The 20,578-nt window shown below is 59.6% G+C and overlaps 2 protein-coding genes across 3 annotated transcripts; one reads left to right on the top strand and one right to left on the bottom strand.

Annotated features, from left to right (window-relative positions):
* Positions 1 to 956: 956 nt before the first annotated feature.
* Positions 957 to 15,800, bottom strand: LOC104046542 (sacsin). Its single transcript, XM_064465034.1, has 7 exons — positions 15,514 to 15,800; positions 15,004 to 15,091; positions 14,704 to 14,806; positions 14,251 to 14,397; positions 12,548 to 13,880; positions 12,216 to 12,304; positions 957 to 11,581 (listed from the first exon to the last, which is right to left on the bottom strand). Exons 1-7 carry the CDS (start codon positions 15,786 to 15,788, stop codon positions 1,554 to 1,556), a joined length of 12,063 nt encoding a protein of 4,020 aa, XP_064321104.1. The 5' UTR covers positions 15,789 to 15,800; the 3' UTR covers positions 957 to 1,553.
* Positions 15,801 to 17,928: 2,128 nt separating this feature from the next.
* LOC135315676 (immunoglobulin superfamily member 1-like) lies at positions 17,929 to 20,413 on the top strand. Of its 2 annotated transcripts, none has more exons than XM_064465154.1 (6): positions 17,929 to 18,034; positions 18,121 to 18,301; positions 18,392 to 18,427; positions 18,642 to 18,911; positions 19,157 to 19,429; positions 20,084 to 20,413. In XM_064465154.1, exons 2-6 carry the CDS (start codon positions 18,268 to 18,270, stop codon positions 20,197 to 20,199), a joined length of 729 nt encoding a protein of 242 aa, XP_064321224.1. In that variant the 5' UTR covers positions 17,929 to 18,034; positions 18,121 to 18,267; the 3' UTR covers positions 20,200 to 20,413. The 2 variants fall into 2 exon arrangements, with proteins under 2 accessions (XP_064321224.1, XP_064321225.1); XM_064465155.1 differs by having other exon boundaries at positions 17,948 to 18,012.
* The last annotated feature ends 165 nt before the right edge of the window (positions 20,414 to 20,578 follow it).

The raw sequence follows: 20,578 nt of genomic DNA on the forward strand, positions 1-20,578 counted from the left end.
CAAACTTTGACTTTGGTGATGGCCTCTGGGCCTACAGCAATGACTCCAGCCTGTTGAAACTTCAAGCCCGTCTTGCCCCTTCACCTTCGTCGTGCCCTCTTGAGTCCCCCATGCTCCCCTTAAGACCACCACATCATCCTTGTATCAGGTTTATGTAGCAAAGTTTTGGTAGTGGCAGGGCTGCAGGGGTTGCTTCTGTGAGAAGACACCAGAAGCTGCCCCCATGTCGGCCAGAGATAGTTGCAGCTGGCTTCAAGCTGGACCTGCTGCTGGCCAAAGCCGACCCAATCAGCAGTGTTGGTAGCGCCTCTGTGATAACATATTTAAGAAGGGATAAAAACCACTGTGAAACAGCAGCTGGGAGGGAGGAGGGAGAATATGAGAGAGAAACAGCTCTGCAGACACAAAGGTCAGTGAAGAAGGAGAGGAAGGAGGTGCTCCAGGTGCCAGAGGAGAGATTCCCCTGCAGCCCATGGTGAAGACCATGGTGACGTAAGTTGTTGCCCTGTAGCCCATGGAGGACCACAGTGGAACACAGTACAGCTGGTGGAGATGCAGCCCATGGAGAGCCCACACTGGAGCAGGCTCCTGGCAGGGGCTGCGGCCTGTGGAGAGGAGTCCATGCAGGAGCAGGTCTTCTGGCAGGACCTGTGGCCCTGTGGGGGACCCACACTGGAGCGGTCTGTTCCTGAAGGGCTGCACCCCAAGTAAAGGACCTATGCCAGAGCAGTTCTTGAAGAACTGCAGCCCATGGGAAGGACCCATGTTGAAGAAATCAGTGCAGAATTGTCTCCCATGGGAGGGTCCCCACACTGGGGCAGGGGAACAGTGTGAGGAGGAAGGAGCGCAGAGACAAAGTCTTACAAGCCGACCCCAACCCACATTCCCCATCCCCCAGCACCACTCGGGGAAGAGGAGATAGAAGAGTCAGGAGTGAAGTTGAGCCCAGGAAGAAAGGAGGGGTGGGGGAAGGTATTTTGGGTTTATTCTTATTTCTCATTACTCTACTCTGTTTAACTGGCAATAAATTAATTTCACTTCCCCAAGTCAAGTCTGTTTTGCCTGTGACAGCAATTGGTGAGTGACCTCCCTGTCCTTATCATGTCCCATGAGATTTTCATTATGTGTCTGTGTCCTGTTGAAGAGGTGGAGTGATAGAGTGGCTTCCTAGGCACCTGGTGGCTAGCCAAAGTCAACCCACCACAATCCTCTAAGCCCCTTCATTGCCAGCTTCACCTTCCACACACCTCAAGTCACCTACCACTTCTCCATGTCCCCTGACCACACTGTTAGTGAAGGCTCTACCAGCACCACAACATTTCTTATTGTACTTTATTTCCCCTGCTCTCAAGGCATGCCAACAGCACATGCTACCCCGTGACTTTCAGCAGCCTTAGACCCCCTATCAGTCCCCAAATCCCTCCTACCTCAGTCCAGCCCTGCTGCAGGGCTGGGCAGTCTGGAATTGTCTGTGGTGAGTCCATGACAGGTCCATGGTGGGTCCATGGTGGTCCCATGGCCCAGTTGCCAGTGCCCCCTCTGTGGGGACATCCTCACATTCTGTCCACGTGGTCCTGCAGCCTCCCCAGCACTCCTTGCACCTGCTGCAGTATCTCCTCCTCATCCACACTGTCAAAGGCCTCTTTGGGGGTGATGGGGAAGGGGTGGTAACTCGGGTACTGTGTGGCCTTGCCATCCACGCCACAGCCGTGCAACCACTCCACCTTCTTTGCCAGGCCCCTCAGCTTTGGCTCCACTGCTTCCAGCCATTGGGCCAGCCCCACCAGCCCCACTGGGGCCTTAGAGGCCTCACCATGGCAAAGTACAGCAGCCACCAGCGCCTTCTCCAGAGCCTGATGCACCTTGAAGAGGACCCAGTTGGGGCAGCAGTGCCTGATGTCATTGTGAGCTGCCTGCAGGTCATTCTCGGCCTGTCGCAGCCACCGCTGGGCTTCTGGGATGGATGGAGTTGGTTCCATGGCGCTTGCAGTGTTGTACTGGCCACAGAGGTCCTGCAACACCTTTGGCTGCTTGACAGCCCCCGGTTGCCACAAGGTTGCGAGCCTGTGATCCCCATCACCACTCGCCTCTGGCATCAGGCTGTGCCAATCCTTCCATGGCTTCCTTTCTGCCACAGCCTCCTCCTGCAGTTGCTTCTCCAGCTCCAGCTCCAGCTCTGGTGCAGCACCAACCAGTGCCACGTCATTCTCCTCCAGAACAAAGGCCACATCCTGTGGCTCCTGGCAGACCAGCATTTCACGCAGCACTGACAAGGCGGGTGCTTCCAGCTGTCCACCCAGGATGATATTGATCTCCTGCGCTAGTGTTTCCACGACCCTCAGCTGGTGCCGGTTCAGCACCATATCTGCATGCCGGATGTAGAGGAGTCGCTGGGCACCATCAGACAGGCTCACATGGATGACCCGTGGCTGGGAGCTGCCCTCCACCTTTGCACCATGGTGGATCAGCACAGTGCGGATGTCCTTGCAGCACTGCACTTTCAGCTGCTCCACTGCAAAGCCACCATCCCCCTCCATTCTTGCCATAGCCCTGTGACTCTGCCACCGGAGCAAGGCTTCCAGCCCCATCCTAAACCATGGTGATACCAGGAGGGTCTGCAGACGCCTCTGCCCAGGGCAGTGAGAACCATAGCAACATAGCTGCAGACCGCCCTCCTCCAGCTGCTGCTCTGTGACCTCTGAAAGCGCCCGTGGCCGCAGGTGCTGTGGTAGCATTTGCAGCAGCCACCAGGCATTACACCCGGTCACTGGCAGTTCAGCGATAAACACAAAAGTCTTCTCCAAGATCCTAAAGGTACTTGAGGACACGCAGTCATTGAAGTATAGCCTGTGGGATGGCTCTAGGCAGTCAGCAGTGCTTAGCAAGTACAGCTCAGTCACAGTGGAGAAATCGGGGGGCTCCTGTGCCTCCCGCAGCAGCTGGAAGAAGTGCTGTGTGGCCAGCAGGACTGTCTTCTTCTGGGTACTATTGAGGGTCCCACTCACATGGCTCTCCTGGTAGATTTGGGCCAGGACATGGCTGTAGTGAGTTAGTGTGGGGAGCAGGACCACCCCAAGGTGTTTCAAGAGGTCTCCATAGACAGCCACGCGTGGGTCAGGCGTGAGGAGGTAAGGGTAAAAGTCAGCCTCATCTGGGAGTGATGTCACCACTTGACACGGCATGGCCATGTGCTCTGACTTGGCCAGCACCACAGGCAACTTAGCAAGGTGCTCTGCATCTACCTCCTTCAGATGGATCTGTAAGAATTGGTACACTTTCTTGAGCACTCTGACCCGTGTATTCACCTGGTGAGGCGTCTGGCATGTTGCCCTGCACACCTGCTCCAGGTTGGCCACCACCAAGGCAGTGGGTATCTCTACACAGACTCCCATGGCCTTCAGGTCGTCCTGCTTGAGCGCCAAGGACTTCGGCAGGATGGTGGCTGATGTCCACAGGAGCTCAGCCACATCTTCTTTGCAGCAGTAAACGCTGCCCTTCAGGGCCACAGGCTTCGTGCAGGCTGCAAAAGGGGGATGGAGGCTCCTCAAATCTGGGTGGATGTCCAGTGGAGGCAGGAAGTGGATTGTGGCAATTTGCTGTAGGAAATCCTTTGACAACGGATTCTCCAACAGGCTAACAAGCTGTTGATGCATCTCCTGCTGTCGCGCCAGCAGATCTTCAGTGTGGCACCTAGCCTGAGTGGCTTCATGCTCTATCTCCTGGGCCAGTGCCACAAAATCCTCCACAGAGAGGTTGGTGCAGACACCTGCCTCAAGCAGGAAGCCCTTAGCAGCCTTCTGGTTGTAACCTAGTTCCTCAAAGAAAGACTCAGGGACAAAGCGGTGTTGGAGCCGCAGAGTGCAGAAGGAGGGTGTGTTGTCATAGAAGTAGGAGGCCAGGCGCAGCACACCGTTGGCATCGGGTATAAAGGCCACAGTCTGAAAAGCTGCCACATCATCTTTGTTGAACTTAATTTGATAGCAGTGTCGCAGGGTAAGGAACAAGCGCACAGCTTCCATAAGCTCTGCAGCTGTGAGCTGGGACAGCCGGGGCAGCACCACGGTCAAGAAGAGCTGCTGGTCATCTATGAGCTTCCACTGCAAATTCTTGTGCAGATTCAGGTAGATCTTGTCTGCTCTGAGCAGCAACATGCCCTTCTCCAGGTTGTACAGGGCTTGGACACCCAGGGGCAGTTCTGAGAACTGGCTTTTGAGCAACAGCACCTTGTGGTAGGATGCCACAGGTACATAGCCCCCACCATACTTCCGAAAGAGAGGCAGGAGCTTGAGCTGCTCCAGTGCCACCAAATCCAGTTTTCCCTGCACAAAGTACAGCAGGAATGAAACATCTCTCTCCTTTAAGTCCCTCCAGCGGAGATCATCTCTGGTGGCCGCCAGCTGGGCCACCACAGCCTTGGGCTCTGTGGCCTGCAGTGTCCTTTTCTTCAGGTAGCTGTAGGCAAAATAAAGAGGCAGCAGGGACTTCTGGAGCACAGGGATGCCCAGTTTGTGCAGCACCTTGGCCACCTCTGAGTCACAGTCAAAAAGAACATTGGGGAGGGAGGATAGTGCCAGCAGCTGCTCCGAGTCTCTTTCATAGCCCTGAACAGGCAGCACCACCATATCCTGGAGACCATCCATGAATGAATCCATGTCCTCCGCTGTGTTGACCACAGCACTGAATAACTTCCACAGCTCCTTGAGCCACTTCTCTGTGGTCCTCTTCAGCTGACCCAGTGCCTCCTGGATGAGTGGTATCGCCTCCAGGAGGCCAAGGTCCTTCACAAAGCAAGGCAGGGTCAAGTCAGAAATTAACTTATCAGCAAAGCGATGGCTTTGGTGGGGGAAGAGGTGGGCAAAGGTGTTTTTGAAGACTGGGTGGTGGGTGCTGAGGGCATTCAGGCAGCCATCATGTGTGGCCAACAAGGGCAGGCCTTCCAGTTCTGCATTGACCTCAAGGAAGTATTTCAGCAGGACGGAACAGTTCCTTGGGGTCCTCAGGGGTGTCTCAGCCAGCACACAGGGCAGGGGGCTGGCCAGGGCCTGGAGGAAGCACCGGAGAGAGGCTGGCTCCAAGGCAACAGCCTGCACTTGGGCTTCAATGAACCCCTTATAGATCAGCTGCAGCTGGGCAAATGATGGCACCAGGTTCATGTTCAGGTGCTGCAGCACCTCCTGGAGAGCTGGATCAAGCTTCTCCTGGAGGAAGTATGGCTCCGTTAGCACATCCCCACCACCTGGACATGCCCAGGTCAATGTCACCACGCTGTCAGGGGGCTTCACATGGTACACTGGCACCAGGGGCAGGCGTTCATGACTGAGGTGCCTGTAGACATTCCTCACCAGGTCCTGAAAGGTAGGGAGCACCTCTGTAACAGTAGGGAAGAACTGGAGGTAGTGGGAGACAAGGTGCTTCTGGCAGACCTCCAGAGACCTGAACTGGAGCCCTTCAGGCCCCAGGGCTTTCCACTGCCTGGTGAGAAAGGCACAGTAGAGTGGAGTCACCAAGTGACGGAGCAAGAAGTCATTCCAGGCTGCCTCTGTGCTGCCTGGGTCCTGGCAGAGATTGCGTCTGGCCGCATTCACAGAGAAGTTGGCATTGATGTGCACAGGCAACCCTGTGGTCAGTGGCAGTGGCAGGGTGCAGAAAGCTTTGCTCGTGACTTTGTTCAAGTCCAATGGTGTCAGGCAGCCAGCCACAGTCCCATAGGGCATCTGCCCAGGCACTGGAGACTCCTCAGCCCCTTCCTGCACCCCAATTTGGGAGATCACCCTCCACATGGTGCTGGCCCTGGAGTTGCTGGTTTTGACTCTCATGATATAGGAGACAGAGGTGGGGCCAAACCCATCCATGGCTTGGCTCAATCTCATTTGGAAACCCTGTCTTAGCTCTGCATCACTATCTGTCAGCTGTGTGGCCACCCGCAGCTTCTCCAACATCTGCCCCCCATCTGGGGGGATCTCAGAGAAGATCACGGTGCGGAGGTGCCGGAGGAAGAGCATCAAGTCCTCACCTTCCTCAGCCAGTACTGTCTCCACAGCCATGATGTCTTGGTCCCGCACAACCATGTTGGATACCTTGGAGATGGCAGGTCCAGTTGCAGTGCGGAGGGGCAGCCGGAAAAGGACACCCTGGTTCAGGTTGAAGAATGAAGGTAGGAAGGTGCCATAAATGTCTGGAAAGGTCCTCTTGAATTCATGGTGGACAGCAAACATCCCGCCAGGCCTCTCAGCTGTGGCTCCGGGCACGTAGTAGAGATGGGGGTCAAAGACACACAGGGCACTGTCTCCGGTAAGGAAGGCTGGGCAGTCAGTAAAATGAAAGACAGTGTTGAAGCCAAGGCCATATTTGCCTGTGACATCCTGCCGGCCTCGCTTGCCACCTACCCCCAGTTGCTGAATGCCTTCAATGTCCTGCTGCTGGAAGGGTCTGTCACTGTAGATGCAGAGGGCAGGGCCCTGCAGGAAGTTCCAGTTCTCACTGAAAGTGGTATCCACGGGGTGCTGCCGGCGGTCCCACACAAAATGCACAAGCCCCGCACCAGCATCATCTGCATTCTGGAGCAACTCTTTCACCATATCGCAAGAGGCTGCTGAGTACTCACCCAAGATGTTCTTCAGCCGTGTAGGCAAGTCTTCATGGGCACCAAATGGCTGCACCCAGAGGCTCAGATCTGCAGTGAGCAGGCGGCTCTTCTCCAGTGCCCGGTGGCGTGTAGTAGGCACCCCAAAGTGCAGGGCTGTGGCTCGGCACAGCTGTTCATGACACAGCAGGACATCTCTGTCCACTGGCATCCATGGTGTATCATTGAAGTGGAGCTTGTCCCGTGGACGCAAAATGCCCTCCTGGTCAGGTAGAAAGAGTTGCTGGGTCTGGTAGGCATCTGGCTTTTTGTCAACTGACATCAGGCCACAAGACACCAGCCTCAAGGCCAGAGCCAGCTCTGCAGCAGGCAGTGGCTCTCCAGCATGCATCTCTGCCAGGATGCAGAGCACTTGGGCATAATCATCCCAGGTGAATGTGTGGCGCAGGCCTACACACTCCCAGAGCTGGCTGTAGTGTTGGTACTGCTCTGGGAGCTGGTGAAGATACGGGGCAGCCTTAAATAACAGCATCTTAGCCACAGCTGTGACCGGCATAAAGCGGGAGCCCACCAAGATAAAGGGCTCCCCTTGGGCCACTGCAGAAGCCACCTCACCCCAGCTGGCGTGATCTCTCCGGAGCAGCTCATGTAGGTAACTGTAGCAGCAGCGGGCGCTCTCCTGCAGGGTCTTCAAAGGGAGAGCGTTGGAGCTACAGCTCAGTGCCTTCAGCTGCTCAAGGACTGTAGCTGCTGGTGGCTGCCGGTCCAGCCCCAAGAAGGATGCAACCTCCTTGGGAAGGCTGAATTTTTTTCCCAGCACCTTAGGAGCCAAGGTAGCATGGACAAGTCCCACTAGTGGGGCACGGAGGTGATGGTAGAGCTGGGCAGCTGGCAACAGCACATGTTCACCAGTTGGCAGTGTACCAGGGAGGAAGGGCACAGTCTGGAAAGCTGCCTGAATGGTGTTGTTCACCCTCTCCTCCACTGCATCCTGAAGCAGCTCAAGGATGCAGGTAGCCCTCTGACAGCCCTGGGCACAGTCCTCAGTCCAGATAAGCTGCACTGTCTTTGCCCGCTCCAGCAGCTCAGGCAGGGTTACTGTGTCCTTAACCATGCCCAGCCTCTCCAGACGGCTTAGTCTTTCCGGGGAGAGGAAGGCATCCCCAGTGGGGAAGCGCCCATCCTTAGGGTCATATAAAGAGGCAATGCGGCCTCTGGGATGCACCAGGCAATTGATGAGCTGCAGGTGGCCATGAGGGGTGGCAGGAATACAGGGCACTCTCTGCAGCACTTTGTCCACATCATCATGGGACATATCCAGCGCATGGAGAAGCAGTGGGTCCCGGTCAACAGCCAACAGGTCTTTCAAGTTGGGAAGCACAAGCTCGCAGTGAAAGCGGGGCCAGTCATAGGTGCCAGCATCTGCTGCCTTCCCAAGGCCCCTCCGCACCTTCTCTGGCAAGGTCACAGCTAACCAGGGATGGGGCAGGGTGGTGGCAAAGACACGCTTTGCCACAGCACCCAGCTTGGGGTGTCTGACCACAGCCTGGTGAAGGAAGCGGGCATCTTGCAGTGAGCACCATGAGTAGCCATCAGAAAAGAGCCTGGGGCCATCCCTGGCTGCCACAGCATGGTAGAAACCAGTCACAGCTTCCGTAAATGGGTAACGGGCAGTGTCAGCGTCTGGCCAGAAGACATGATATTCATAGTTCTTCAACTCACCTGCCTCATGCATGGTGCGGAGGTGGTCAAGCGCCCGGAGCCAGGCAACTGGCACGGCATTGCGGAGCAGCACCCGGTTCCACTCACCCCGCTCCGCTGTGTCCCACAGCCCCTTGCGGTTTGAGAGGATGCTGAAGGCCCCATGCACGTGGATTGGCAGCCCTGAGGTAATTGGCATGGGAAGGTGGCAGAAGACTTGCCCCTCCTCAGCACCCAGATGTGGGACCCACTTGCCATCTGCAGTAAGGGCAAGGGGAAGGGCCACACCAGCCATGGGAGGTAGAGGATGGAGCCCTGCCTGTGTGTTCCGGTGAAACAGTTCCAGCAACTCCCCATCATCCTTACACACCAAAACTAGGTAGTGCCATGTGGTCTGGGATGCCTCCTCACGGGCTGTAAGCTGCCTGATGGCTGCCCAGCTTGAGGGTTCCCCAGAGGACCCCAAGTCTCGGATCTCCTTTCGCCACAGCATGGCCAGAGGCACGGTATCCTCTGCAGAGGCAGCCATGTCTGGCAGCATCTCCAGGGACATCTCCCTCACCCTCTGCAGGAAGAGCAGCAGGAGTCGGTTCGAGCCAAGGAAGCTGGTGCCAAGGGACTGGATGCGCTCTGTACCAAAGGCCTCTGAGCAAATCTGTGATGTCACAGCTTCCTCTTCAGTGCGAAAAGGCAGGCGGAAAAGGCTCCCTGGAAAGGGTTCTGGCTCAGGCAGGTGGCACCCAAAGACACCGTGGTACGGCCAGAACTGCTCAGCAAAGGCACGGAGGATGCGTGGTCGGCTGGAGAAGTCCAGGCGGATGCCAGGGCAGCCGGCCCTGGGGATGTGCTTGGCCAGGTGGGTGCCATTAGGATCAAAGATGAGCAGTGTCTCCCCACTCAGCACTGCTGGCACATCTGTGACACGGTACACAGAGCTGAAGCCCAGCCCAAAGCGCCCGATCTGGCCTGCCTGGCCCTCCTTCTTAGAAGCCCCAACCCGTGTGATGTTACGGAGGTCATCCTCCGTGAACAGGGCATTGTTGTAGGCCCAGAGGGCTGGGCCATGGCAGGCAGCCATGCCAGGGTCCAGCAGCCCAGAGGTGGCCTTTCTGGGGTGTCGGAGGTCCAGGAGGAAGCGGCACACAGTAGCTCCAGCATCTTCTGCATTCTGGACAATCTCTGTGAAGAGGTCACCCTCCTCACCATACTCCTGGAGGATGTTGTGAAGCCGTAAGGTGATGGGCTCTGAGGGGCCGCAGGCTGTAAATGGCTCCAGCCCTAGCACCCGCGTGCTGAGCAGCTCCGTGCCGAGGAATCTGGCCGTGCTGGATGGCACTGCCTCATGTACCACCTCCTGAACATCCTCCTCTGCCTCCAGCTCCATGTCCAGGTACACAGTAGAGGCAGCCGGGCGGAGGGCAAAGCCTGAGCCATCCAGAATCCTCACAGGAATCGGCACTGTGCCCTCGCCATGGTGCCCCTGGCTCTTAAGCCACTCCAGGACAGCTAGAGCCACTTCCAACTCTGCTGCAGTGCCAGCTCTTGAGCTGCGTGTGTCTATGTCCTGGCCCAGGCGGCGCAGAGCTGCAACCACCCTCTCCTCGCTCACCCTTGCCTCCACCCCCCAAGCCCTGAAGAGGCAGCTATAGGGCAGGAAGTCAGGGGGCACGCAGGGCACCAGCATCCCCAGCTCCAGCTTCTCTGGATAGCCCAGCACAGCATCACATGGCAGGACAAACCCAGCACCAGTCCACACGACAGCATCATCCGGAGCAGCCCTAAAGGTCTTCAAGTCTTCCTGCATGTGCTGGTAGACAGGCCGGAGTGCAGGACCTACCTCATCCATGTTGCTGCATGCTGCCAGCTGTCTTAGTTGCTCCCACACTCTCTCTGGCGGTGGTGTCTGGCTCAGCCCCAGCTTCTTCTCTGCCTCTGGCACAAAGGCACCAGTCAGGTGCATGGCAAGCCCCACCAAGGCCTGGTACTGGGTGGACCGCAGCTCCTTGGGGGGCAGGAAGGGCTGCCCAGGATTTCCAGTGCATTTGGAACGAGGCACCCATGGCAGCTCCTGGAGCTGCCTGAGCTTTTCAGCGCTGAAGCCAGCCAGTTCCTTGGGGCAGTTGCAGACCTCGATCAGTGCCTGAGCCCTGTCCAGAGCCGCTGCGTCACCCTTACTCACACTTGCTGCAGCCTCTAGGATGTCTGAAGGCACGAGGCAGCCCTCACCATGCCGCAAACCCAGGGCTTTCAAGGCACGGAGGACAGGCGGACTGTGGAAGGCAGCAGGAGGAAAGTGCTCAGGGCCCAGCAGTGCCTGCAAGGTGCTCTCGCAGGGGTCGTAGAGGTCTTGCGGGCATTTGGGGCCGTTGGGAGTCTCCAGGAAGGCCAGCCTGCTGCAGGCCTGCTGCAGTGAGGGGCTCTGTGCAAAGAGGATGTCTCCATGCTGCAGCACCCAGAGCAGCAGAGCCTGTATCTCAGCTGCCCGCCCTGCATAGGCGCCCTCGGCCACGGCGTTGATGGCCTCCAGCGCCATGTGGGCTGCACTGATGAGGGGCCTCTGAAGCCGCCCCAGGAGCCGCCGGTCAGCTTCATCCCGGCACTGCAACATGGCCTTCGGCAGCACCACATCTCTCGGCAGTTCCAGCTCTGGCTCCAGCGCTGGGGTGGCACCGGCTGGTACCAGCTCCATGGGCTGCGGCGTGGCCAAGCAGGGCAGTGCGATGAAGAGGGGCAGAGCAGCCAGTGTGTCCCTGTCCTGCTTTGTCAGGGATGGGATGTCTGCCAGGTAGAGCCGGAGGGTGAGCACATCTGCAGCAGGCAGTAAGGCCAGGTGGGAGGCCACACTTGAAGTCCCCTGCCTGCCTAGGGCCCGCAGGGCATTGAGTGGGGATGGAGGCAGGACATAGTAGGGCAGGGAGCGATGCCACATGCCTGGCGGCACCACTGAACAACCCAGGACCTCCAGGACAGAGGCCACAGCAGATGGCAGGCACTGGTCCTCCCATGCCTGGAAGATAAGACTGGACTGGGGTATCAGTGGAGCCAGACGGATGCTGGGGGTATCCAGTTGGGACAGGGCGATGAGAGGGAGTCCCTCCAGAGGGCCTAGGTCTTCCACGTGGCTGGCCAGGAATCTCCACAGGGCTGGGAACCAGGAGGCTGGAGGCTGGGGGAGGCCTTGGGCCGGGCACCAGGTCACTGGGGTTGAAGACTGGGATGTCCAGGTCAGGGGCAGAGCCGAGCGTAGGGTCTGGACAGTCACGGCTGGGTCCAGCAGAACCAGGTTGGGGAAGAGACCTGTGTGTAGGAGGCAGAGGCTGGACAAGCAGTACATGGGACCTGGGACCTGGCAGAGGGACGCAGGATGTTGGGGAAAGAACCTGAGATCTGCAGGGCATGGGGGGCCCCCATACTGGGGATGGGAGGACCTGGGCTCTGGAGGGACAGTGGATACCCTGAGTAGGAGGAACAGGGCATCCCCAGACCGGTGGTGATACAGGAGATCTGAGGGAAAGAGGTGTTAGGGGGACCAGTATTGGGATCCTCAGATGGGAAACACAGAGAGACCCAGGATCCGAGGGAGCACAGATGGGACGGAGGAATGTGGGAAGAACAGCAAGGACAGGCGAGTCCCCAGAGACACAGGGAGATGCAGGATAGGAGAGGTGGCCCTCGGCTCAGACAACACACCCCAAAATGGAGAGCGGCAGTGAGACTCGAGATCTACAGTGCTGTTGAATGGATGGGGGAAGCCACGAAAGGGACCTCAGGCACGATCAGGGACCCCAGCTGTGTACAAGGAATATCAGTGTGGTACAGGGCAATATTGGGCCTGCAGAGGAGCCCAGGGGTGTACAAGTGTGCCTAGGGACATTGGGGTTTAGAGGGAGATTAGGGGATCCAAAGGTGGCCCAGGGCCCCCGTCTCTTACCCGCCTTGGCAATGCCTCGCAGGAGGCTGTCCAAGCCTGGCTCCAGGTCTGAGGGCACAAAGGACGCGGCCAGGCCGGGCAGGAGCTCCCTGTGGGGACAAACAGAGGTGCTGGGGAACTAGAGGGGTAATGGGGGGCAGGCAGCTTCCTGGACACCTGGCTCAGCTGCCACTCGGTGTGACTGGGGGAGAGGATGAGGGTGGTGAGGTACCCAAACGTCGAGGTTTGACCCTGGCTCCACTTTCAGCTCAAGAGCGGGAGCTGCACCCTGGGCAACCGTCTCACCTGCCCACTCCTGCAGGGAAGGGGGCTGCCTGGGGATGTGGCCTCACCTGGGGCAGTCGGACGTGTCCACGTAGACAATGGCTGACGCAGTCCCAAAGGCCACGAAGGTCCCATCGGCACGAGGCAGGAGGGGGAGACCCCGCAGCTCAGCATGGCACCCATCCCTGGCCACGTAGCGCAGCAGGGAGAGCCGGTCGGCAGCTGGGAGGCCTACGGCCCCGTGGTGCCGCAGCACCTCCCGCACGTGGCCCGCCGTGGCCTCCCGCATGCCTTCCGCCATCCCCAAAGCCAGTGCCCTCCGGACGTGGGCTGGGACATCAGCCACTGGCTCCCCAGCTGCCACCAGCAAGGCCTGGACCACCCGCCGTGCAGCCACATCGCCTCCAGCCTCCGGCAGCAGCACAGCCTCAGGGGGCCGCAGCCGCCCTGTGGCTCCCTCCGTGGCTGGCACCAGGGTGTGGGCAGCCGCCAGCTCCCGGCAAACTTGGGTCACCAAACTGCGGATGCGGCCACTGTTGGGCGTGCACTCTGGGTCTGGCCAGATGCTGTACGATTCTGTGCCAGGCAGAGCTGTGACCACGACAGCCATGTGGCCGTAGACCCGCGGCAGAAGGCCAAGGAGCAGCAGAGCATTCCAGCGGGCATCTTCCGTGCCCTCCTCACCCTCCTCGGGCCAGCGGAGGTGGCGGCGGTCATCGGAGAGGGCAAAAGGGGCGCTGGCATGGACGGGCAGCCCTGTGGCCATCTCCTCCGTGGCTGGCAGGGGTAGGAAGCAGCACAGCCGCCCTTGGCAGGGCCCATGGAGAGGGTGCGCCAGGCTCAGCTCGGGGCAGCACCCCAGCCCTGCGCCCAGTGCCACAGCTGGCCCCTCCGTTGCCCTGCCCGTGCCCACCAGCCATTCACTCCCATCGCCCACCCCATCCCCATGCAGGGCCACCAGGCGCCATGCCAGACTCATCCCCGCATCCCCTGATGGCCCTGGGACAGGGAGAGGTTGAGAGGATGCCGCAAGGGTCCCCACGAGGGTCTGGACCCCATCAGGGGCCACGCGGTACAGGGCCATGCGGCGGACATGGCGGAGGAAGAGGAGGGCAAGAGGGGCCTCAGTGAGGAAGGTCTGGAAAAGGCTACAGAGGCGCTCAGGATTGGAGACCCCTGCAGAAATTCCCGAGGGTTGCCGGCGGAGGGGGAAGCGGAAGAGGGTGCCCCGGGCAGAGTCACGGTGCTGTCCCACAGCTTCTAGGCCAGCCCAGAAGGGCTCAAAAAGGCCAGGAAGGTCCTGGGCTGCAGAGACATCCCAGCGGGCACCGGCAAGTAGCAGCACCTGGCATTCCGGGTCCAGTACCCCCAAGGACGGGGGGCTCAGCACACCTGGCAGGTCTGGGGATATGGGAACCATGAGGTAACAGCAATGGCAAGGACACCACTGCCTCCCCAGATCGTCCAGACCCATCAGTGCCCCAAGTGCCCACCCAGTACCCTCAAATTCTACCCCACAGTGCCTCCCATGATCCCAAACTTAATCCCAATTCATCAGTCCCCCCTCAGTTTGCCGCTGCAGCCTTGGCCTCCACTGCCACCCAGCCTCCCCCCAGCCTCCTGGTGCTCCAGGTTTCCCCACTTCAGACACAACCCTCCATTTTGCACTCCCTCAGTGCCCCCCCAGTACTCCACAGCCCTGTAGTTCAGAGCCTCCAGTACAGCCCATGTCCCCAGTTCAATTGCAGTTGAGGCCCCCAGTGCTGCTCACCAGTGAGGTGGTAGACAGAAGTGAAGCCCAGGCCGAAGCGCCCCACGGTGCTGGGGTCCTTCTGCTTGTGAGACACCCCTGGGCGCAGGAGCCCTGTCCAGTCCCGGGGGGACATCACGGCATCATTGTAGGCCAGCAGTGCTGGGCCTGGGGGGTCAGGACCATGGGTTAGGGGAAACCTGGGACACGTACAACCCACACTCAGTGTCCCCACAGTTTCAGTCCCCCCTCCAGTCCCACAAAAACCTCCTCAGTGCCCCCACTACCTCCGAGTCCTCCCAGTAGCCTCGGTGCCCCCAGCACATCCCAGAACACCTCATTGGTTTCAGTTCCCCGAGTTCCGCTCTGATCCCTCTTCAATTCTTCAATAGTATCCCCCAATCCCTCCCAGTGCCTGCCAGTGCCAGCCCTGCGCTTCGTCCAGACTCTCCCGGTGCCCGTAGCGCCTCTCACCCTGGGTGCCCTCCAGGCCCCCTCCGGTGATGTCAAACTCCCGCTCGTCAGACACAAACACAACTTCATTAGCGCCAGCATCGTCCGCGTTCTGCACCAGCTCCTGGGTTAAGAGAATCAGTGCCTGAACAGCTGGTCCCCCTAGCCCCCAGAGAAAAAGCACTGACCCACTCTCCCAGCTGGGCAGCAAGGTCCAGGGACTGGTGCTGGGCAAGGACTACCGCCCTCCTCAACTGCCTGGGGTCTGTATGCCCAGCTGGGCAAGAGGGCCCAGGTGGCTGGGTTCCCCGGGGGTCTCACCTTAAGGATCTGCCCCCCGTCAGGGTACTTCTGCAGGATGCTGTGCAGGTAGTCAAGGAAGATGGGTGCCTGTTGGCAGAAGGCCTCCCTGCAAAGTAGACAGAAGGGGGGGGGGGGGGGGGGGGGGGGCTCCATGGGTAACCAGGATCCCCATGTCCTCCTCAGATCCCCCAAGATGCCCCCCTCCTTGGGGGATAATGGACCCTACCTCCTCCCAGGACCCACTGAAACAACCATCTCCAAGGACTCACACACACACACCTCCCCAAGTCCCCCATCTCTTCCTGGGATCCTCCAGCAACCCTGAAACTCCCCCATATCCCCCCAGCAAGCCCTGAGCCCCCCGTAATGCCCACCTCCTTCAGTAAGCCTTCCGGTCTCGCCACTAAGCCCGGAGCCCCCCAGTCCCACCAACAGCCCCCAGTGACCGCCGGAACCCTCCAGCCGTTCCCCTCGTGCCCCCATAAAACCCCGATAACACCCCAGTGCCCCCCCGCCAGCCCCACTCACGCTTTCGGCTGCTTGAGGGCCATTTCGGAGGCTGCAGAGGGCCCGCCTGCGTCCCCGCCGACGAGGGGCCCCCAGATGCCCCGGGATGCCCGGGTCCCCCCGGCTCCGCGGCCCCGGCCCCGCCCCCCCGGCCGAGTAGTTTCGTTTCTCAGTCGAGCAGGGCTCGTTGCTCTTCCCCAGACCCAGAACCGAAGCATGGAAGGGAGTGGGGGATGGGTGGAAGGCTCAGGGTCAGGGGGGTACAGCGATGGATGGTAGGTGGGGCCCGGGGCCATGGCTATGGGGCAGGGGCCATAGGTCTATGGCTACGGGGCAGGGCCCGCAAGACCGTGGCAGTGGAATGAGATCCGCTAGGGTATGGCAGGGGGGCAAGGTCCATGGGGATATGGCTGTGGGGCACGTGGCCATGGGGCCATGGCAATGGCATGGGAACCATGGCTATACAGCTATGGGGTGATGGAGTTACATGGGGCATAGCTGTGGGGTGGGATTGATCTGAGCAGGGCCACATCACTATGGCATGTGGGGACATAGAGACATAGCTATGGGGTAGAATTGCTATGGGTCAGGGAGACACTGGGATGCAGCTATATGGTGGGTGCATGGAGGACATGGCAGTGGAGTGGGAGACCATGGAGACATGGAAGTGGGGCAGGGAGGATGTGGAGCATGTATATGGGTGATAGGTACATGTGGGGCATAGCTATGGGGTAGGGAGGACTTTGGGACAAGTCTGTCGGATGGGATTGCTGTGGGGTGGGGGGGTACGTGGCCATTGGTTGAAGGGCTATGGTGGGATTCATATAAGGAAGTCTTAGCAGGTGTCTTCCAACTCCCCATGCCACTGGTCAAAAGGAGACTCTGGGTGGCCATGAGCCCACCTGACTCTTTAAAAAAGGTCACTTCTTAGAGGGATGTCCCCACCTGGTGGACCCTATGCGGTATGTCCCCATGGACAGGCAGCCGAGCACATCCCCCAGTCACAAGAACTATGTGGGGACAGAGGGAATAGGAGGGTACAAGGACCTGGAGGGCACTGAGAAAGGCACTGGTAAACAAAGGACTTGGGCTGTCCCTGTACTGCAGAGTCCCTGAGCCCAGGGTCAGTCAGGGACAGAGGCACTGGTGAGGTACGGGGGCAGCAAGGACCCATGTTGTAGACTCAAACTGGGCACAGAGCTGGACCTATGGCCATCCATAGGGCTTCCTGGGGTGAGGTAGGACCAGGACATGTGTCCAGGTGGGGAATGTGGGACTAGATTACAGTCATATAAACACCATCTGCCTAGCCCTGAGCCCTGCGGTTTTGTTCCTCCTGGGGCCAGCTGCACAGAGATTGCGCAGTCAGAGCAGGGCAGGATGTGCTGGCCGGCAGCTGGCAGGAGGGCAGGGAGCTACAGATGCTGCAGCCTTCAGCAGTGTGGGATCCCTGGACAAGCTGCCACTTGTCCCACACAACTCCAGTGCCACAACCCATTCTTTCCCTGCTCTCCTCACTCCCACATCACCCAAACGTGCAAGCAACTTCCCCTGTTTAATTAGCCCTTCGTTATGGCCAAAGGGAGCTCTGGCACACCACTGGCCAACCCAGACGAGCTGGCAGCTGAGGAGGCTGGAGGCCAGGCTCCAGGTGTGGTGGAAGCGAGCAGTTATTTGGAGTAAGGACCTTGCTGTTGCTCAGCACAGGACTTGGGAGGCCTGGAGGGATGAGGAATGGGGCCAGCCCTGTGGGGTGGATCCAGTCCTACCGGTAGAAGATATTGCTGTCCCTCCTCCATCGAAAGACACCACAGGCCAGGTGGGACGAAACAGCCCCTGAGGGGGCCAACAGGGAAGCCATGTTACTTCCCTCCAATTCCACTCTGTGGAGCCACCAAACCTGCCCCACAGCCGTGGGGACGAGCACAGCCTAGACACAGCCTGTGGCTGGACATGGTGTCCTTTCCCCCACCCACCCCCTGGCCCACACTGTGGCGGGGGGCACCATGCAAGGCTTCTGGGCATGACGAGGGGGCACGACATGGTGCGGAGGTCTTCCCGGACCTTGGTGAGAAAGGTCTGACAACAGACAGAGTAATAAAATATCTGCTTTAATGGGACAGAATATAGGAATATAGATCACAAGTAAATCTTACTCCCCTTCAGGTGCTGGGCACATCTCCACAGATGGGATTTGCGCAGCATGCTACGGGAAAATCTATCCGGGGTCCATCAGTGCTGCGGCAAAGTGGGGTGCCCTGCCTCCAAAGGGATGTAAGATTTAATTGCTATCTCTAGTCCCCTTTTTATTCTGTCTTATTAATAAAACAGCTATTTTATGATGCCACTTGTTGGAGCTTTCTCACCAAGATTCAGAGGCCTGTGCTGTCTCTTCTCCCCGCCCCAGTTGCAGAACATCACCCTATTTCGCAAGGGCTGAGAGGAAGCCATTTCCCTATCAAGTGACCAGAGCTGAGAAAGAGAAACAAACAGCCCCTGACTGATAGCTTCTCTCCTAAGGTCCGCAGGATCCTAAGACCAGGTCATCGCGGGTGCCCAGCCCTGGACAGGTAACCGGGACGTTCTGGCTCCAGTTCAACTAACGCAGCCCTGCAACTGCGTCTGCAGAAGCCAAGCTGTGGGACGGAAGGTGGCTTGTGGCAACGAGGGCCTATCAGGACCCACAAGAAACCACAGAGCTGCTCGGTGCCTCCGGCCAGCGTCTTCCTCTGAAGAAGCCCTGACTGACCTGAGGACAGAGGGAGCAAACGGGGCATGATGCTGCCTGTGACCCACGTGCTAGCCTTCGGTGAGCGCCAGAGGCTGTGTGGGCTCGCAGAGAGGGACATGAGGCTTCCGGAGGCTCCACAGGGATGTTACATGGCTGTTTCTCTTGCAGGTGCTTGGCTGGTGACACAGAGCAAGGCTACGCCAGGTGAGTATCGCGAGGAGGCAGAAGGGGAGTTTGGACACATCTCTGAGCGCCGCCCATCTCCCAGGGCTCTTCCCCAGCCCCACAGAATGAGACTTGCCCTTGTGTGGAGACGGGGCCCAGAGCCAGCTCCAGGCTCACCATAGGGCAGCTCGGCACTGGGGGCTCCGTCTGTCTGCCTGCCTGCCTGTCTGGCAGCATTTCTCTCCCTGTGCAGATGCCCCCAAAATCTCCATCTTTCTGAAGCCACCGGGGGTGATCTCACCGGGAGGCTCCACCAACATCTGCTGCAGTTGCCAGCGTGACAGTGGGAACTTTGTGCTCTACAAGGACGGCTACCAGATCCGTACCCTGGAGCTGCATGGCAGCAGGGCCGAGTTCTCCATCTCTAACGCCTCCCAGGAGGACGCAGGTGCCTACAGCTGCCATTACACACATGGAGGCACTGTGCTGGCTCGCAGCGAAACCCTGGAAGTCATGGTGCGAGGTGAGGGATGTGATGTTACCCCTTTGCGTGGGGCCAGACGCCACAGGGGCAGACTGGGAAGCACGTCGCTACTTGGCTTCCCCGTCCACATGATGGGCAGGGTTTTCCCCTCTTCCCGGTCTTGCAGAGGTGGGGACCACCTTCACCTCTGCCTGAGCCAGGTGGTGGGGTCATGGAGATCCTGACGTTCCTGGCACCATGTCAAAGGCCTGCACACCTTCTCATGTCCTCTCCTCTCTCCACAGATTTCCGTCTCCCCACACCTGACCTCTCTGTCCTGCCCGGGCTTGAGGTGGCTGCAGGAGCTTACGTGACTTTCCGTTGCGCCATTGAACACTCCAGTGCTGCCTGTTACTTGTACCTGGAGGGCCACTTCACGGTGCGCTTAAACCCAGAGGAACGAGAGAATTTCAAACTCCCCCGTGCCAGTAAAGAAAAGGAAGGCCGCTACAGCTGCCAGTGTTTCGCCAAACGTGAATGGTCTGCTGTCAGCCAGACCCTGGATTTGGTGGTGAGAGGTGAGACATCCCCCCCAGCCACATCCTACTCTTCTCTTCCTCCCTGGCACCTGCCACATCCCGGGGGAACTAGAAAAGAGGTTGTAGGGGAAGAAAGCCGCTGTGGTAGGGGTCCAAGCAGAGGACTACAGCTTCCTTCAGCTGTGTTTGAGCCTTGCCAACTCCCCAGAGACCCTACAGATGACCTATAGACCCTATAGACCCAGGGTTGCCAGGCTACCAGCTGGGGGGGGCGGAGGGCGGGCAAGGGGACACCTGGGCCCACACCTACCAGCCTCAGGGGAAGCTGTACATCTCGTCGCAGCCCAGTGGCACCGTCTGGCTGGCAGCGGCAGGTGAGGGCCAGCTCCACGTTCCTCTCCTCCTTCCCCGTCTTTGGTGCCGCTCTGGGGGATCAGCGGCCACGGGCAGGGGGTGTCCCGGGGCAGGGATGTAGTAGGCAGAGCCGGCCGGAGACCTGGGGGCTCCCTTTGCTCCCTGTGAACTTCCCTTTATCCCTCTTTAGACCAGGAGCTCCCCAGCTTGTCCCCTTGTCCTGGGAGCCCCACGCATAGCTCTTCCGTCCCCTCGGGTCCCCTGTTGCACCTTTGCTCTGGCAGCTCCGGGGGGCTCCTCCAAGGTCCCCCACTGACCGTCCCTTCCCCTCCCCTGCAGATTACACCCGGACCAACGTGCTGCGCCTGGCCCTGGGTGCCGGCGTCCTGGTCCTGCTGGGGCTGATCGTGGCCGAGGCCATGTGCAGCCACCGGCGCCCGCCAAGGCCCTGCTAGGCGCGGGCCCTGCTCCCCTCGGACCGCCGCCCCGGGAGGCGCCGGCGCGCTGCCCGTGACTGGGACCAGTGAGGGAACACTGGGATTCCGCCCCACCGCCTCGCAGTTGGATAAATAAACCGTCCCTCCCCAGCCGGCGGCCTCCGAGAGTCACTGCGGGGCGGGCGGGCGGCGGGACCCGGTGGGAGCAGCTGGGGCCGGACGGGGGCGGGGCTTGCGGGCTGGGGCGGGGCGCGGGAGGGGGTGGGCCTCCGGGCGGGGCTCCGAGCAGGACCCGTGGGAGGGGCGGGGCTCCGGTCTGGGGGCGGAGCGCCGGGGGCCACGCCGTCTGCCCCCGCCCTGCCGTGTGTCCATGCGTCTGTCCGCTTCCTCCGGTCCT

Source organism: Phalacrocorax carbo, chromosome 14 (assembly GCF_963921805.1).
Source record: "Phalacrocorax carbo chromosome 14, bPhaCar2.1, whole genome shotgun sequence".
NCBI classification, from domain to species: Eukaryota; Metazoa; Chordata; class Aves; order Suliformes; family Phalacrocoracidae; genus Phalacrocorax; species Phalacrocorax carbo.

Bases quoted from the DNA above. Each gene is read 5' to 3' on its own strand.
- LOC104046542 (XM_064465034.1), bottom strand. From the start codon at position 15,788: ATGGCCCCGGGCCCCACCTACCATCCATCGCTGTACCCCCCTGACCCT. The intron at 14,807-15,003 runs GTGAGACCCCCG...CTCTTAACCCAG, and splicing joins ACGGGGGGCAGATCCTTAAG to GAGCTGGTGCAGAACGCGGA. The intron at 12,305-12,547 runs GTGAGGCCACAT...TTGTCCCCACAG, and splicing joins GACACGTCCGACTGCCCCAG to GGAGCTCCTGCCCGGCCTGG.
- LOC135315676 (XM_064465154.1), top strand. From the start codon at position 18,268: ATGATGCTGCCTGTGACCCACGTGCTAGCCTTCG. The intron at 18,428-18,641 runs GTGAGTATCGCG...CTCCCTGTGCAG, and splicing joins ACAGAGCAAGGCTACGCCAG to ATGCCCCCAAAATCTCCATC. The intron at 19,430-20,083 runs GTGAGACATCCC...CCTCCCCTGCAG, and splicing joins CCTGGATTTGGTGGTGAGAG to ATTACACCCGGACCAACGTG.